The sequence below is a fragment of the Alosa pseudoharengus genome, unplaced genomic scaffold (genome assembly GCF_046254945.1).
Source record: "Alosa pseudoharengus isolate Yale_2024_CS ecotype anadromous, Long Island Sound unplaced genomic scaffold, YU_APseudo_1.1 YU_APseudo_1.1_scf_21, whole genome shotgun sequence".
In the NCBI taxonomy this organism is placed as follows: Eukaryota; Metazoa; Chordata; class Actinopteri; order Clupeiformes; family Clupeidae; genus Alosa; species Alosa pseudoharengus.
The window spans coordinates 345001-364597 of record NW_027468674.1 but is presented as its reverse complement, the minus strand read 5'-3'; the positions used below and the strand labels follow the sequence as shown (position 1 = coordinate 364597).

The 19597-nt window shown below is 43.4% G+C and overlaps 1 protein-coding gene across 3 annotated transcripts in view; it reads left to right on the top strand.

The window, feature by feature from the left end:
• Positions 1–15472: 15472 nt before the first annotated feature.
• The window catches only part of LOC143137405 (1-phosphatidylinositol 4,5-bisphosphate phosphodiesterase delta-3-A-like), a 135450-nt gene continuing 131325 nt past the window's right edge, over positions 15473–19597 (top strand). For all 3 annotated transcript variants that reach the window (XM_076297587.1, XM_076297589.1, XM_076297586.1), the window contains exon 1: positions 15473–15890. In XM_076297587.1, the coding sequence (XP_076153702.1) occupies positions 15803–15890 (88 nt within the window). In that variant the 5' untranslated portion in view covers positions 15473–15802. The remainder of the gene's footprint in view (positions 15891–19597) is intronic.

The following is a 19597-nucleotide window of genomic DNA, read 5'->3' as shown; positions in this document are numbered from 1 at the left end:
CCTATTTAGAATAAGAAAGTTATAAGGAAACCACAGAGCTGTGAGAGCAACATCCCTCTGCTCAACAACCTGAACCTCTTCTTTGCTCGCTTTGAAGCATAAAATAGCACTTGCCCACAGAAGACCCCTCCCCCTCCACACAAGCAGCCCCTGTGCCTCTCTGCCGACAGCGTGAAGAGGACACCTGCTGCTATCAACACCCGTAAGGCAGCAGGCCCAGACAACATCCCAGGTCGTGCGCTGAAGGACTGCGCTGAGGAGCTTAAGGATGTCTTCACAGACATCTTTAACACTTCCCTGAAGCAAGCCATCGTCCCATCATGTTTCAAAGCTGCCACCATCATACCTGTGCCGAAGAAAACTGCTCCATCCTGCTTCAATGACTACCGCCCCGTGGCACTGACACCCATCATCATGAAGTGCTTTGAGCGGCTTGTCATGTCACACATCAAATCCATTCTCCCCCCCACCCTGGACCCCTTCCAGTTTGCATACCGAGCCAAACGGTCTACAGAGGATGCAATCTGCTCTGCCCTCCACCCAGCCCTCACCCACCTGGAAAAAAGAGACTCATATGTGAGATTGCTGTTTATAGACTTCAGTTCTGCATTCAACACCATAATACCACAACAACTCATCTGCAAACTTGACAAACTGGGACTCAGTACCTACCTCTGCAACTGGCTACTGGACTTCCTCTGTCAGAGGCCTCAAGTAGTACGTGTTGGCAACAATATCTCAAGCAGCATCACACTGAGCACGGGGGCCCCCCAAGGCTGCGTGCTCAGTCCGCTGCTCTTCACCCTGCTGATGCATGACTGCACTGCAACCTACAGCAACAACCACATAGTGAGACTCAATACAGGTTGGAGGTCGACCTTCTGACCACGTGGTGCAGGGACAACAACTTCCTGCTGAACGTCAGCAAGACCAAGGAGATTGTTGTTGACTTCCGGAGAGGTCACACCCAACACCTGCCACTGACCATCGACGGTGCTGTGGTGGAGAGAGTGAGCAGCACCAAATTCCTGGGGGTGCACATCAGTGAAGACCTCTCCTGGACCACCAACACTGCATCACTGGCGAAGAAAGCTCAGCGCCGCCTGTACTTCCTGCGGAAACTCAGGCGAGCAAGTGCTCCACCACCCATCATGACCACATTCTACCGCTCCCGCACCACCAGACTCACCAACAGCTTCATACACCAGGCTGTTAGGATGCTGAACTCTCTCCCCCCTCCACCCTCAGCTACATAACATCCTGGACTTTGGACCCACAATGGCTGCCTTGCACTACTCCACTTGCACTACTCCACTTGCACACTTGCACTACTCCACTTGCACTACTCCACTTGCACACTTGCACTACTCCACTTGCACTACTCCACTTGCACTACTCCACTTGCACACTTGCACTACTCCACTTGCACTACTCCACTTGCACACTTGCACTACTCCACTTGCACTACTCCACTTGCACTACTCCACTTGTACACTTGCACACTTTGCAACTTGTTTTCTTCACTCTATGTGCCTTCTTATTTTTACTTTTTATTGTTTACTTGAATGTTATGTTTGTCTGTGGACCTAATTGGTAAAATATGTCTTGTCTCCACCGTGGGATAATGAGAAACGTAATTTCGATCTCTTTCTTGCGCAAACAAAATGTGTGCAAATAGCCTGCGTAGTTCTGCTTCATAAAGTTGAACAAATGCATGTGGTAATTTTATAGATAAATAGAAATAGCCTACTGCCATGCAGTTTATGGAGTAGGCCAACTTGGAGTGAACTTACACACGGAAGATTCTTTCTCTAGTCGTAGCTGAGCAGAGTTGGGTGTAACGTGTAATTAATCATGTTACAGTTTCTACAGTGTGCAAGCAAAGGTATTCAGAATTCTGGGAGGGCTACAAGAATATTGACAAAAAAAATAGAATTCATCGGAGTAGGCTGTTTGTTACCTTACTAGTGAGTGGGAAACAGTGCACAACTAACTAGCTAATGACTAGTCTGATGTCAATCACACCACGAATTGATTTCAAAAAATATGTTAGGCTATAGGCTACAAGCTAGGACTGCCACTGTTTTCAGTGGGAAGAAGACAATCTAGTATAATTAATTACAGAAGGAACGCAACTCGCAAGCGCACTTCACTCAAAGCAGTTCAATGTTTTGCAAGTTGTGTGCGTGTCATCATTCAACATGAACCCAAAATTTAAATAAGAATTTTATCTTATCGAAACAACTCTAAATATCAGAGTGGGATAGGTTGGGATATTGTATAAATTTCACTTAAATTGCAACTGCAACATGCCTGATTGCCGTTCAAACGACAACGAAATATATATTAAAGCACTTTTTGCGTTTGAATGTAGCACGAAAAAATGTTTAAACAGCTGGACAAATGATTTAGCTAATTGATTATAGCCTGTAGGCCTACACCAGCAATTGTTGAACATTTACCTGTACAGGACATTGACAGTAGCCCAGCCTAACAAGCAGGTGTTGCAAAAGACATCAAAAGACGCAATTCATCAGAAATAAATAATGTAATCTGCATCGCTTTATTTAACAAACTGCAAGCAACAAGAGGGTTGAGTTCGCTGTGAGGCCAAACCCAAGAGCAGAGCCTATCTGTTAAGGCAGTCGATAGGCTATATGGTAACGAGCTGTGTGTGCCTGGAAAGACGATAGAAGATGCTTTCTGAATAGCACAAATGTTCTTCTCAATCGTTTCCATAAAATAGGCTAAGTCAAAGACAGAAAACTAAGTCTTATAATGACATAATGGTATAGTCTTTTTTCCATTTAGGATGCACGGGTGAGGGATAAGGCTTTCATGGTGGACCACGCACTTTTTCTTGAGTCAGGAACTCTGAACATAGGCTTAGTCCGTCCATAGCCAAGCACCAGCGAAGACGGCTCTGGTCATCCCATACCCTCCCCCCACTTCCATTATGAAGACCAGCAGGGAGTAAAACGACTTGTTGCCTTTTGGGACATTAAGCTTTTTCACGTTAAGCCCCCCTCCCCCACCCCCTTCTTTCACAAGCAGTGGGGGAGCACGGGGCACATCACCTTTTGGCTTTGGTTAAATATTTCTAAAATCATTTGAGTTTCACTAGTCATATGTTTTAACAAGCAACACTTGTTATTGAACTAATAACAGACGTGTTTTGAAAATTTACTTTATTTTCCATACGGAGAAATAAAATGCAGAGTCTATCCAAGGTCAATCTTGCCAAGAAAAGCCCTCAAACCTGAAAACATATGAGGCAAAAGTGCAAAACATCACAAAAACTAAACTAACACGCGTATATTTGTGTAGGCCTATTGCAATCATTGTAGCTTACAGTGTAACAGGGCATTACAACTAACCCCGCTGGGTCACGTTTCTTTTAAGATAAGATAGCTCCTGCTCTGTGTTGACTACGTGTTTCAAAACGGTGTTCATTTTTAGCCTACAAGACGATTATTAGTCAGTGAGCTGCACCCACAACTCAGTAATCGAAAGACAAGCTACCACCTATTTACTTTGATGCCTTAAGACGTTTTGCTGTAGATCTACGTGAAAACACGTCCATACTGACTGATTTGTCTCATAGTAATGTGGTTAACTGACCAAAGCATGCCCCGATCAACCATCTGCAACTAGGAAAAAAGTCCATGTTACATTTAACCCCGCGTTACTTTGTGCCCCGCGCTCCCCTGCAGCTTTCTGAAGCGGTGTTTCTGAAGCTAATGTAACAACAAATACCACCTTGACATGAAAAAGCTTAACGTAGCTTATGTCTCAAAATGGCAACAAGTCGTTTTACTCCCCATATGCGCTCATTATAAAGAACGTTTAACGTGTTCCAAAATAATTAATCACCAAACGTCTTATAAACAAGTCTTGCCAGGAGCAACACCTTGCAAAAAATGATAACAATAGGCCTAGGCCTAATAATGGTTGGAATGGAAAGATGCAAGTTAGGCCTATGTTTTAAAAACAAATGCTCCCGTTACCCCGCAGAAGTTTCAAAGTAGCCTACACCCAGAAAAACTGTTTGCTACTGGGATAAGTTTAGTTAATTTACTGGGCTATCTTTTAGCTGGGTTAAAACCAGACTCATTGCAGAACACCTCATCGAATGTCTGTAGTAGGCTACAACTTCGATTCAATAAAAACAATTTCTAAAGGAAAACTGACGCATCATTACTCCTGCCTAGACTCGAACTCAGAACTGCCTGAAAGTTGCAGACGTCTGTTCTGAAAATACGTGCATTAACCCACTTGACCATCAGACAACGCTATAGCTGCTTCGAGTAGGCCTATTGGGTAGGACTGTAGCCTACACTGGTTGCTGTGGCACAGTCTTGAGTGACCGAATTCGTTTTCCTTTGTCATATGAATGCTGTCATTTGTTAACATTACTGTTAAGGAGATCCTGTAAGCAAACGCTATATTTCAACCTTGTTAGTGTAGTAACAAAATCTGAACTATAAACGAGGTTTCTGGGCAGCATATTTATGTTCTGTTAGCAAGCGAACTTCTCGTGACTGCCGACAAAGTAGGCCTAGCCTACTGCCAGCTGACGAAGCTCTCATTTTAAAACATTACTGAGAGACAGGCACTGTACAATCAAGAAATCTTGCCACTAAATCCAAAACTATGTACAAAGCTTATAGGCTACAGTGGACAAGCATGTTGCAGGGGCTGCTAAAAACACAGAGAAACAACACTGAAAACTCGGCCAATCACAGCCCTTGCTGTCGAACTCTTCGTCTGGTTCGACCGCAGAACGCCACAGCGGACTATGCTGTCCCCAAGCGGCTGCAGTTGTACTTACATTTCACCCAGCTGCGTGAATCACCTTGATGGTGAATGAAGTGTCAATTCTTAACTGGGACCCAGTGTACTGCTCAGTCCTAGTTTATTACCCCTTACATATAGCTCAGTCCTAGTTTATATAGTCCAATACATTAGCCCTTACATACTGCTCAGTCCTAGTTTATATAGTCCAATACATTACCCCTTACATATAGCTCAGTCCTAGTTTATATAGTCCAATACATTAGCCCTTACATACTGCTCAGTCCTAGTTTATATAGTCCAATACATTAGCCCTTACATATAGCTCAGTCCTAGTTTATACATTACCCCTTATCCCTTACATATAGCTCAGTCCTAGTTTATATAGTCCAATACATTAGCCCTTACATATAGCTCAGTCCTAGTTTATATAGTCCAATACATTCCCCCTTACATACTGCCCAGTCCTAGTTTATATAGTCCAATACATTACCTCTTACATACTGCTCACTGCTATGGAACTGACCACTAATGTGCTGATACCTCCATGTCCTATGTGGTGGCCTATTGGCCATTTGTCTCTCAGGTGCGCCCTCTCTTGCTCATGTAAGGGATTGCAGCTGGCTGCCAGGGCAGTCACATAGATACAGTCAGGAGTGAAAATAGTTTTACATTCTACCGCTATTACTACCACAACCATACTTAGCGCTTTCTTACCGCTAATACTACCACAACCATACTTACCGCTTTCTTAGCGCTAATACTACCACAACCATACTTACCGCTTTCTTACCGCTAATAGCTAATACTACCACAACCATACTTACCGCTTTCTTACCGCTAATAGCTAATACTACCACAACCATACTTACCGCTTTCTTACCGCTAATACTACCACAACCATATTGTTCACCTCTCCACTGGATATCAGCAGGGCTGCAAGTTCTTAAGATCAGCTTGGAGTGAGAGGGGTTGTGGTGAAGGTGTGCGTGCATAGCGTATGCTGAAAACATTTCAACACACTACATGATAGGCTACATTAACGAATGTATTACAGCCTATTTGAATAACATCCATCTGGACCTGTTACCACTCTTTCACTCTCTCTTCTCTCCTCTCCTCACTCCTCAGCATGAACTGTTCTCATGTTATTCTCCTCACTCATCAGCATGAACTGTTCTCATGTTATTCTAACTCTTCAGCATGAGCTGTTCTCAACTGTTCTCATGTTATTCTCCTAACTCTTCAGCATTAGCTGTTCTCATGTTATTCTCCTAACTCTTCAGGATGAGCTGTTCTCATGTTATGCTCCTCAGGATAAACTGTTCTCATGTTATTCTCCTCAGCATGAACTGTTCTCATGTTATTCTCCTCACTCTTCATCATGAACTGAACTGTTCTCGTGTTATTCTCCTCAGTATTCATCATGAACTGTTCTCATGTTATTCTCCTCACTCTTCAGCATGAACTGTTCTCATGTTATTCTCCTCACTCCTCAGCATGAACTGTTCTCATGTTATTCTTGTCTGAAGTCTCAATAATATATCAATAAGTCCACGAGTTGCTATTTCTTCAAAGCCTATATGTTGGGTCATGAATTGCTATTATTTCAAAGCCTATATGTTGGGTCATGAATTGCTATTATTTCAAAGCCTATATGTTGGGTCATGAATTGCTATTATTTCAAAGCCTATTTGTTGGGTTATGAGTTGCTATTCTTTCAAAGTCTGTATGTTGGGTCAGAGTCTGTAAGTTGGGTAATTTTCATGAACAAGATATAGTAAATATACATTATGCAAGAAAAAGACAAAATAAAAGTGTTAAAAAACTATGCATTTTAAGAAATTAGGGAATGCCACATTCAATTTGTAACACTTTTATTTTGTCTTTTTCTACCAAAATTGCACTGTGCCTACTTCAGGGGGCACCGTTCCCACCTCTTTTGGCCTACAAGCATTGACCATCACATGACCTCTATACCATCACATGCTTGACCTCTATACCATCACATGCTTGACCTCTATACCATCACATGCTGACCTCTATACCATCAAAAGCCTCAAGGCTGAGAAGAGGAATTTTAATTGGGGGCCAAGCAGCGAAGCTGCGAGGCAACCCATAGTGATTCTATGTGTTCTTATTATTATTATAACGAAACGATAATTTGCCATTGAACCATACAGTAAAAAGTTGGGATATTCGGCACATTGATTCGGTACAGTCATATCTTTAATTTATCAAAGTTTCAAGTCTGCACTTGGAGTGCTCTAGCGCCACCAACGTTTCAATTTTTTTATTGCATCTATGCACTTAACGTTTGAATCGTACCCCACATTTTGAACATTAAGGTATATTTGGAATCCTTGGATGACACCAAACTCGATGCACCCCATGACGTCAATTTCCGCCATGCTGGATCTTCCGCCATATTGTATTTCATCAAAAACACTTAAAAGGCATCAAAGGTCATAAAGTTTGTCCGATTTTCATGAAATTTGAGGCAGATGATCTTCAGACCATGACTCACAAATGCATTGCTTTTTGGAGCCATATTCAAAACATGTCGCCCGTCGTGACAAATCAAAGCCGCCAAACAGGAAGTGAAATGATCTCAGCAAGGCTTTCGCATATCAACACCAAACTCAGTACAGGGTCTCAGGACCCAATTAGGAGGAGGCTCAATAAATTTGATGACTTTTAACCTATAGGTGGCGCTATAATTAGCAATATTATGTTTTGGCCTGTAACGGGCGATGTGTTTGGAATTAAAACATATTAGTGATGTCTATTAATACTTTGAGAGGTCCTTAGGCCGACACATGCCAACATGTGACGTCAACATAATTGATTTGACCGCCATATTGGATTTCACCAAAAACATTTAAAAGGCATCAAAGGTCACAAAGTTTCTCAGATTTTCACGAAACTTGACGCAGATGATCGTCAGACTATGACTCATAAACGCATTGCTTTTTGGAGACATATTCCAAACCGGTTGCCTGTGATGACCAATCAAGTTTCGGCTACCTTGCCTCTGTAGCCTTCATCAGAGGTGTCACGTGATGTTGGTCTGACGTCGTCTGAGTTGTGTTATATGGAGTTTTCCATCCCACCTGATGTGGTGGGATGGCCTTGTCCCCTGGGGTGATGGAAAACTCCATATAACACAACTCAGACGACGTCACACCAACATCACGTGACACCTCTGATGAAGGCTACAGAGTCAAGGTAGCCGAAACTTGTCAGGTACACAATTTTACCTTATTGGCTTATACAGAGAAACAGTAAGAATTAGTAATACAGTAAGCCTAATGAACCTCTTCAATATACTACATAGAAGTCATGGACAGATTAGTGTCAAAGAATTCCGTTGTTTGGAACAACTGGAACACAAACTGGCCCGCTTCCGCAACCACCTGAGATTCACACTACGTTGCCGAGATGAAGGAGTTGTTCCAACAAGCTTGGGAATCAAAAACCCAATTCCGACGAAGAACGCGGAACGAATTGTGAGTAAAGCACGGAATGCCTTGGTGAATGAAAGGATACGTTGCACGGTCAACAAGATAAACAAAATCGAAGAGCAGTTGGCCGAAAAAAGGAGTGGATTTAAACAACGTTTCCCCATGGACACGGAAACCGAACGGATAATGAATGAACATCTACAACGTGAGCATGAGAAAGAATTCAAAACAACAAAATACCGTCACACCAGAAAACTTGAGAAGCTAACCTCAGCTAAAAAGGAGGAAGAACACACGGAAAAAAGAAAGATATGGGTATGTAATCTTTCACAACGCAAACTAACAGTAACGGAAAGCAGTGTGTTATCTTGCGGTCTTAACTTTGCCACAACACCAATAAACATCCCATACGAAGAATTCATCGTAGCAACAGAGTTAGCATGTCAGAAGATAACAAACCAAGGCGACAAAGCTGGTTTACGCAATGAAATAGCGGGGATACTGAAGTCTGCCAAAATTACACACAGGAACACAAGCAGGGAAGAATGGAAGGCTATACAGTCAATAGCCAAAGACAAAACCATTAAAGTGCTACCCGCAGAAGGCAGAACAACAGTCATCATGGACACAGAACAATAAGAAAAACAAATGATAGAAATGCTGGACGATAAAGAAACTTATGAAATCTTAAAGAGGGACCCTACAGAGGAGAAAAAGAAGAAACTGAAGACTCTGCTAAACCCATTAGTGGACGAGAGAAAAATAGACAAGGACAATTACAAGTACTTAGTACCTACAGCCAGTATCACCCCCAGAATATATGGCACCCCCAAAATACACAAAAAAGACGTTCCACTCCGTCCCATTGTTGACAGCATAGGCTCAGTAACATACAACCTTTCGAAAGCCCTAGTTGAGATTATAAAACCTCTCCTGGGCCGAACAAAGCAACACTGTAAAAATTCAAAGCAACTGGCACAGGAACTAAGCACAGTGAAAGTAGAGGCAGACGAGATACTCATATCCCACGATTTAGTCTCTCTGTTCACAAAAACTCCAGTGGACGTCACAATAAATATAGTGCAGAACCGTCTACAAGCAGACTCAACACTCCGCCAACGAACAAACCTAAAAGTTGAAGACAGTCCAGTTGCTAACGTTTGTAGCAAAGTCCACATACTTCCTTTTCAGAGGGACCATATACAGACAAAAGGAGGGTTTTGCCATGGGGGACCCCCTCTCAGCCATCATGAGTGGATTCTTCATGGAGGACCTGGAAGCCAAAGCCATCGCCACCGCTCCCAAAGAATGTAGGTTGACCCTCTGGAGACGCTATGTGGACGACATCTTGGAGAAGATCAAGACCGGCCACACACGAAGACTCACAGACCATCTAAACACCATAGATGAAACTGGAAACATAAAATTCACTCATGAGGAGGAAGAACATAGATCCATCGCCTTCCTGGACATGAAAATACATCACATTGAGGATGGTAGCATCAAGATAAAAATATACAGAAAACCCACACACACAGACCAATATCTACTATGGGCATCAGAGCATCAGTGGTCCGCACCCTATATAACCGTACCAAGGTCATCACTGACAACCATGACAGAGAGGAGGAGGACCACATAAAACAGGCACTCAAAGCCTGCAACTACCCAAACTGAGCCATCAACAAAGGCAAGAGAGAGGTTCAGAGAAATAACAAGGAGGAGAAAAAGAAAAAAGGTTCTAGGCCTGAGAACCTAGGCATGGTCACCCTCCCATACATCAGGGGGGTCACAGAACGCGTACAGCGAGCGATGAGGAAACACCACATCATCACACCAGTGAAGCCACACATCAAGCTTCGCCAAATCCTAGTACACCCTAAGGATCAGATTCCCCCTGAGAAAAAGTGTGATGTGATATACGAGATCCCTTGCCTAACATGCAATAAAACGTACATAGGAGAGACAGGCCGGCAATTCAGCACACGAAAAAAGGAACACCAGAAAGAATGTGAAAAGGAAACATCTGGAACGCTCACCCGTGCAACAAGAATGAAAGCAACACAGGAAAATCTGAAATCTGCCATTTCAGACCACTGTAAGAGGGAAAACCACCTTATGAACTGGGACGCAGCCAAGGTCATCAGAACAGAAAGCAACAGGCCCCAGCGGTGGCGCGACTGGCTGGGGCACCTGCACCGTACGCCGGCGACCCGGGTTCGATTCCCGCCCCGTGGTCCTTTCCGGATCCCACCCTGACTCTCTCTACCACTCACTTCCTGTCATTCTCCACTGTCCTGTCATTAAAGGCATAAAAAGCCCCAAAAAATATACTTATAAAAAAAAAAGAACAGAAAGCAACAAATTCCATCGATGGATCGAAGAGGCAGTTGAAATCAGGAAGCGGGCCCCAAAGACTGTGAACCGGGATGAAGGAGCCTACCAGCTATCCCACACCTGGGACACAGTCCTGCAGGGCCGCCCCCGGCTGTATGAAAAACCACCAGACAGCAGAGGGCGCCCCCCCCCCCCCCCTGGAGCACCCCAGGGGACAAGGCCATCCCACCACATCAGGTGGGATGGAAAACTCCATATAACACATCTCAGACGACGTCACACCAACATCACGTGACACCTCTGATGAAGGCTACAGAGTCAAGGTAGCCGAAACTTGTCAGGTACACAATTTTACCTTATTGGCTTGTACAGAGAAACAGTAATAATTAGTAATACAGTAAGCCTAATGAACCTCTTCAATAAAACACCAAACAGTACAGGGTCTCAGGATGCAATTAGGAGGAGGCTCAATAAATTTTATGACTTTTGACCTATAGGTGGCGCTATAATCACAGGAAGTGGGCTCATATTTCAGCAATGCTTTCACATATTGAAACCAAACTTAGTATATGGACTTGGGACCTCATCCTGAGGACAGACAATAATTTTAGCAACCTTTGACCACTAGGGGTGCTATAATTTGCAACACTTTCTCATATCGACGCCAAACTTGGTACATGGACTCGGGGCCACATCCTGAAGACGCTCAATATATTTAGTGACCTTTGAACACTAGGGGTGCTATAATTATCAACACTTTCTTGTATCAACACCAAACTTGATATGTGGACTCGTGACTACAACCTGAGGATGCACAATACATTTGGTGATGTTTGAGGTGTGCGTATGTGTGGAGAGCTATTTGGGTGTGTGGGGGAGGAAGTTTATCTGTGTATATGTGTGTGTGTGGAACGGGGGGGTTAATTGGGTGTGTGTATAATGTAGCAACATTAGGTTGCCATGACAACTGCTCAACTGCTTGGCCCCCACATTGCTGCTAGCAGCTATATTTACAATTGTGACAGAGTCTGACTGACGGCCGACACCATGAAACTATTTTCCATCTTCAAAACTTTCTCCTCCTCCACCTCCTCCTCCAGCTTCTACTCCTCCTCCTCCTCCAGCTCCTCCACCTCCTCCTCCACCTCCAGCTCCTCCTCCTCCACCTCCTCCAGCTTCTCCACCTCCTCCAGCTTCTCCACCTCCTCCAGCTCCTCCTCCTCCAGCTCCTCCACCTCCTCCTCCACCAGCTCCTCCTCCACCTCCAGCTCCTCCTCCACCTCCATCCTCCACTACCTCCTCCACCTCCTCCTCCAGCTCCTCCTCCTCCAGGTTCTCCTCCTCCACCACCTCCTCCTCCAGCTCCTCCACCTCCAGCTCCTCCTCCTCCACCTCCTCCAGCTTCTCCAGCTCCTCCACCTCCTCCTCCAGCTCCTCCTCCTCCACCTCCTCCACCTCCAGCTCCTCCTCCTCCACCTCCAGCTTCTCCTCCTCCACCACCTCCTCCTCCTCCTCCTCCAGCTCCTCCACCTCCTCCTCCACCTCCAGCTTCTCCACCTCCTCCTCCAGCTCCTCCTCCTCCAGCTCCTCCACCTCCACCTCCACCTCCTCCTCCACCTCCAGCTCCACCTCCTCCTCCACCTCCATCCTCCACTACCTCCTCCACCTCCTCCTCCTCCACCTCCAGGTTCTCCTCCTCCACCACCTCCTCCTCCAGCTCCTCCACCTCCTCCTCCACCTCCAGCTCCTCCTCCTCCACCTCCTCCAGCTTCTCCACCTCCTCCTCCAGCTTCTCCACCTCCTCCTCCAGCTCCTCCTCCACTACCTCCTCCACCTCCTCCTCCAGATCCTCCTCCTCCACCTCCAGGTTCTCCTCCTCCACCACCTCCTCCAGCTCCTCCAGCTCCTCCTCCACCTCCAGCTCCTCCTCCACCTCCGTCCTCCACTACCTCCTCCAGCTCCTCCTCCTCCACCTCCTTCTCCAGCTCCTAAACCTCCTCCAGCTCCTCCTCCTCCACCTCCTCCTCCAGCTCCTCCTCCTCCTCCTCCATTTATTGCAGTAGTAGTATAGTGTTCATTGTTTCCTTTGGAGAGTGCAATGGAACAGTGTTAAGGAACAGTGCTATGGAACTGTGCTATAGAACAGTGTTATGGAACAGTGCTATGGAAGAATGCTATGGAACAGTGCTATAGAACAGTGCTGTAGAACAGTGCTATGGAACTGTGCTATAGAACAGTGTTATGGAACAGTGTTATAGAACAGTGCTATGGAACAGTGCTATGGAACAGTGTTATGGAACAGTGTTATGGAACAGTGTTATAGAACAGTGCTATGGAACAGTGCTATATAACAGTGTTATGGAACAGTGCTATGGAACAGTGTTATGGAACAGTGCTACAGAACATTTTTATAGAACAATGCTATAGAACATTGTGATGGAACAGTGCTATAGAACAGTTTTATAGAACAGTGCTATAGAACAGTGTTATGGAACAGTGCTATAGAACAGTTTTATAGAACAGTGCTATAGAACAGTGTTATGGAACAGTGGTATGGAACAGTTCTATAGAACAGTGCTATAGAACAGTGCTATGGAACAGTGTTATGGAACAGTGTTATGGAACAGTGCTATAGAACAGTGCTATAGAACAGTGCTATAGAACAGTGCTATAGAACAGTGTTATGGAACAGTGCTATGGAACAGTGCTATAGAACAGTGCTATGGAACTATGTCCAGTGCAGTCAGTGTAGTGACCGAGAGTGACGTGGTAGGTCACGCTGTGACGTTCTCCCATTCAGTGCAGAGGACCAAATCAGGGGGACAAGGAGTGATGGGGTTGGTGACGCTGTGACCTGAGCGGTTCCATGGAAAGCAGCACTATGACTTGGCACTCTCTGCTCTAGTCAAGATATCTCCTTTGATGTCAAATATGCATTGTGTGTGTGTGTGTGTGTGTGTGTGTGCATTTGTGTGTGGGTAGGATTTCTAAGAATCTGTGCATAGCAGAACAAGGCCTGCTCAAGCTCATAAAGGTGGCACAACCAGTTCTTGCTTGGCTCACTCACTACATAGACACAAAAGAGTCTTAATCCTTCACACACACACACACACACACACACACACATCATTACCTCCATTTAGCTTTTATACTGGCCATTTCAAATACTGCACACACACACACACACACACACACGTACACGCACACACACACATTACCTCCATTTAGCTTTTATACTGGGCATTTCAAATACTGCACACAAACACACACATCATTACCTCCATTTATATAAGTATAGTAATAAAGTATATATGCTCTTATGATCCTGTGAGGGAAATGTGGTCTCTGCATTTATCCCAATCCGTGAATTAGTGAAACACACTCAGCACACAGTGAACACACAGTGAGGTGAAGCACACACTAATCCCGGCGCAGTGAGCTGCCTGCAACAACAGCGGCGCTCGGGGAGCAGTGAGGGGTTAGGTGCCTTGCTCAAGCATGTGATGGTATAGAGGTCCAGCATGTGATGGTATAGAGGTCAAGCATGTGATGGTATAGAGGTCATGTGATGGTATAGAGGTCATGTGATGGTCAATGCAGTATTTGAAATGGCCAGTATAAAAGCTAAATAGTATAGGGGGCAGCCGTGGCCTACTGGTTAGCGCTTCGGACTTGTAACCGGAGGGTTGCCAGTTCGAACCCCGACCAGTAGGCATGGCGGAAGTGCCCTTGAGCAAGGCACCTAACCCCTCACTGCTCCCCGAGCACCACTGTTGTTGCAGGCAGCTCACTGTGCTGGGATTAGTGTGTGCTTCACCTCACTGTGTGTTCACTGTGTGCTGAGTGTGTTTCACGGATTGGGATAAATGCAGAGACCAAATTTCCCTCACAGGATCAAAAGAGTATACTTACACTTATGTTTTCACAAACTTTTGTGAACAATCTTAGCACTTTAAACATTGACTGTTTTGAAGTGCATGTATAGCAATAAAGTATAAAAATAATAATAATAATTGTGAAATCATTATGATAATTTCATGGGGGGTGGGAGGAGGGGGTGGGTTCATGTAGATGGGCCCTATGACCCCAAAGTATGCCTTCACTGGGCCTCAGGTCAAAGAAGTTTGAGAAAGGCTGATGTAGATGACAAAGCAGCAAGGAGGCGTCGTATGATCATTTAAACAAGTTTTATGACAAGGTCGATGAGGGTGGGAAAAATCGTACATTTCTGTGCAAACTTTGCCCGCACTTCAGTCACATCCACAGCAAACCTGAAACAGCACATTGAACTGAAGCACCTGGCTAGCCTTTCAAGCTATGTGCAAGCCAATAAAAAATCAAAAGACTGTCAAGACAGATCCTCAACCCAAATTAACTGCATTCTATGGGCTGTGGCAATCATTTTGAAAAATAATAGCTCGCAGCAACATATGAAAAAGAAAGAACTATGAACTAGTTCATTTTTGGAAAGTGTGAACTTAGTTCAAAATTGTGAAATATGAACTATGAACTGAACTAGTTCATTTTAAAATTTGTGAACTGAACTTTGAACTAGTTCACGTAGAAAGTGAACTTTCCCAACACTGTAGGTATTACAGAACATGATTACTGTAGAAGCCTTTTGTAAGGGTGTAAAGGTAATTTAGAAATTGAGTTTGTGTTAACTGTTTTGAGATAAGGATGGAAAGTTTCAATAAATGAGTTTTAGCTGAATGTTCTCTAAATGTAATTAAACAGGAGATGAGGAGGTATTAAGGAGTTTACTTCCTTCCTTAAAAATATTTAATTTTATTGCTTGTCAATGTTTTTTACTTTTGACCACGACAGCTGCGCACACACGTGCGTTCGTGTGTAGGCTATGTGCGCGTTCTTGTGTGTGCGTGCGTGTGGGTGTGTGCGTGTGTGCATGGGCACCCAGAGAGCCAGATTTATGTGGGGTGTGAAATGTGTGTGTGTGGAGAGAGAGAGAGCCTACTTTGCTTGTTGCTTTAGGCGTCATGGGCACGAGTAGTTTTTTGCACTGAAATAAAAGTCAGATGAAGGAAACTTTTCCCACGAACTTCGTCATTAATCAGCATGAAGGTCTGAGTGACTAAGTTTGAGTTAAACCAGTTCGTCTCACCCACCAAACGAATTTAAACAAACGACGCCCAGGTTATAGAAACGGTCGCTGAAGACACGGCAGTCGTGCAGGTCGCGCTGGGATCATGTTTGGTCGAAGCAAGAAATCCAGCACCCCGCAAACCGACGCCAAAGCGGGAGCCTCGAGGATGTTGGAACCTCTCCGACGGTTGGGTAAGAGACCGCGCTACCGTGTGCTTCTCGCGCTCAAAACGTTCTATGCCTGAATGACAGGACTAATCTGAAAATGTTGCTTAACCAGTTAGACTTTTTTAGACGAATGTTTGTGTAAGTGTGTGTGTGGGCGCATGTGTGCATAATGTGTGTTTTCGTGTGGAGGTATTGAGGCCAGCTGTCTCATAGACAGAAGACAGAAGAATCAAGGCAAGAGTTCACCTGTGATTGAACATAATGTGAAGGGTAGACTACATCCTGACATTCAGGTATTGATAGGCCTATAGAAAAGGTGATAATGGGACGATTCTGAGTTTTTAAAGTTTGAACCCTATAGCCTTCACATGAGTGTACCACGTCATAAACAGTAAATCTTAGGATAGGCTACTGTAATGACCACAGGTTTGTTTATCAATATGCTAAGAGCTAGTGTAGACCTATACTACCTTCCATGATCCTGATTGGCTAAGAGCTAGTGTAGGCCTATATTACCTTCCATGATCCTGATTGGCCAAGAAGGCACCTTCTATTGACTGCATGCATATTTACCAATTGCCAGTCACACACACACACACAGCTGCAGGTAGCACCAGTTGTAGATGAGTGTTTAGTATCATATTAAATGTTGTAGATGAGTGTTTAGTATCATATTAAATGTTGTAGATTAGAGCCCGACCGATTTATCGGCGGGCCGATATTATCGGCCGATATTAGGCATTTTCCAAACTATCGGTATCGGCATTTATAATGGCCGATAAATGAATATTTTACAAATAAAATAAAAACGGACGAAACACCCTTCAACCATGTCATGAGTGTTGGCATTGTATAGTTTGTCCACCAGAGGGCACTCTACACCGTCCCTGCTGGCAACACTCGTGTATAACGCGCCACACATCCTGCAACCTGCTGATCCAGCCAGAGTCGGGCAGAGAGAACCAGTTATCCGCGAGTGAGATCATCAGTTAAGTGTGTTCATGGTGATTTGGTCACGAGACATACATTGCTTGAAATAACAATTAAAAGAACATCCCCATCAGTTCTCTTAACTCAAATAAGCATGACAAAGTTCGTGAAAACAATGTCCAGTTTTGCTGCTGTTAAATAAGCCGAGAGTGAAGAGGAATTAGCTAGTAATTACGTTACGTTGTTACAGTGTAGTTGACTGTCTGTCCTTTTAACTTTTGACAATGTGACTGAAGATGTATTTCTTTAATAGCGTGACAGTTATAGCAGTGAGACGTATCATCTCTCCCTGGCCTGTTATTTTGAAAGCGTATGTTTTACAATTTGCAGTATGACGTTAATTAGGGCTCATCATAGACTAGCTAACCACAAAGCTAGCTAATGCCATGAATATCAGTGGAAGACCGCTAACGTTAACATTAATGAGCTTGGAAACCACAACGAACTTATTCTGCCTAAATAAAGTAATGATTTATAACTAGTATATATGTAGTTACAGTCCCTGCATTGTAAAATGTAAGTTAGACGTGCGAGGAGTGAACATTTAGACATAGAGAAAAAGTATCAAACGTAGCTTGTGCAAAACGTAGCTTGTGCATAAAAGTTAGCTTTTATTTTACACGTGTGTGAAATCCAATGACGCCAAGTCAAGTGTGCGTTTCAGACTGTCGTTCAGCCGCAGCATTAAAGAGTTACTGGATTTAGATCACTAAATAGTAGGTTTTAGAAGGCAGGCAGCAACTGATGATTGAAAATGGTTTGATGTAGCTTGATGGAAATCATTTTAAAAGTGCAGGTAAAGAGATAAGCAAGCTGACATTGTAATTATAAGGTAGCTTATAAGGCAATAGGGACTATTTATTACACACGCACACTCAAACATTTAAGAGTGACCTTTATCTTGTTTAATGATAATACAAATGATGATGATAGTAATAATGTCATCATTATTTTTTGTAATTATTAAGTCTTAGTTTAAAGTTATATTTATGAAACTTAAGCTAAGTCTTTTAATACTGTTAACTTTGATTTGGTTGTTGTTATTAATTAAATATTTTGTTGTAATTATTAAATAAACAAGTTTTAAATAAACAAGTTTGTTTTTTAAATGCATTATCATATTATTTTAGTCAATACTCATAAATAACTACAAATAACTAATGTTAGGGAAATCTGTTAATGTTTTGTTGCGCGTTTCTGAAAAAAAAAAAAAATATCGGAATATCGGATTTTTAAATCAACAAATATTTGTATCGGTATCGGCCTTCAAAATCCTTTATCGGTCGGGCTCTATTGTAGATGAGTGATTAGTATCATATTAAATGTATCACACATGTTTCAGAGGAGCAGATCAGCTGAAATAACACACACACACACACTAACCTGTGGTCACTCTCTCTCTCACACACACACACACACACACACTAAGGTTGCCAACCGTCTGGAATTGTGCGGGACATCCCGTATTTTGGGCGATTTGGATTTGTCCCTCAGGGACAGCTCCAGTCCCGATTTTCAATCACAGCTCATCGGCCTTGTTAACTTGTCAATAGTAGCTACTGTAAACGCACCTGGAACAAAGTGTCCAGTGCCGCCGCTAACACGCGCATCTCGCACTGTGCCGTTTAGCTACATGAAGCACATGATAGGCTATGCCAATTGTAACACTTTCCACTCAGATAGCTAGGTGGCTACCAGGTTCATAATTCCCTTCTAATTGCAAACAGAAAATATGTAGCTAGCATCATTACATGCTTCCATTTCCACAGGAATGAAGGTTGTTTATACCACATTAATATACTTATCATTGTTAACATTGTGCTATAGGCCTAAATGTGGCACAAACAATGTTAGAGTTTGTGGACTAGCCATAGGCTATATTTGAATGGAGCTGGCAAAATATTATGAATTGCTCTTCAATCTTGAATATGCTCTTGAAGTGACAGTGCACCATTTGTAAATGAATTAAACAGCATCAAATCGGTAGTATTTCTTAAGAAATGTATAAAATAAGAACAAAATTACTTTGTCATTATTACCATTTGAATTATATATGATTCATATATATATATATATATATATATTGTTTGTTTTGAGGGGGGGGGGTCTGTATTTGAAGTGAAGTGTCCCTCATTTGGGGTTGAGGAAGTTGCCAACCCTAACACACACGCACTCTAACCCCTTGGTCACATTAGTTACCATAGTTACCAGAGACGAAGTCAAATGGAGCAGCTGTTATTCATTATCAGGGTTGGCATTTCACAGCATCAAGAAGCAAGTGGTCATCAAGCTGCTTGTTAGGGAGAGCAACATAGACGAGATGAGCGATGTGTGTGTGTGTGTGTGTGTGTGTGTGTTTGTGGCACAGCAACATAGACGAGACGAACGATGTGTGTGTGTGTGTGTATGTGTTTGTGGCACAGCAACATAGACGAGACGAACGATGTGTGTGTGTGTGTATGTGTGTTTAAAATGCTGTTTAACGTATAAATGGTGCATCGTCACTTTAAGAACATTGTCTACTACACATTCATATGATTTTGCCAGCTCCATTTAAATATACCCTATGGCTTAACATTGTTTGTGCCACATGTATAGCACAATATTAACAATGATAAACATGATATTAAGTTAATATAAACAACCTTCATTCCTTTGGAAATAGAAGCATGTAATGACACAATGCTAGCTAGATATTTTCTGTTTGCAATTATTATGAGCCTGGTAGCCACCTAGCTATC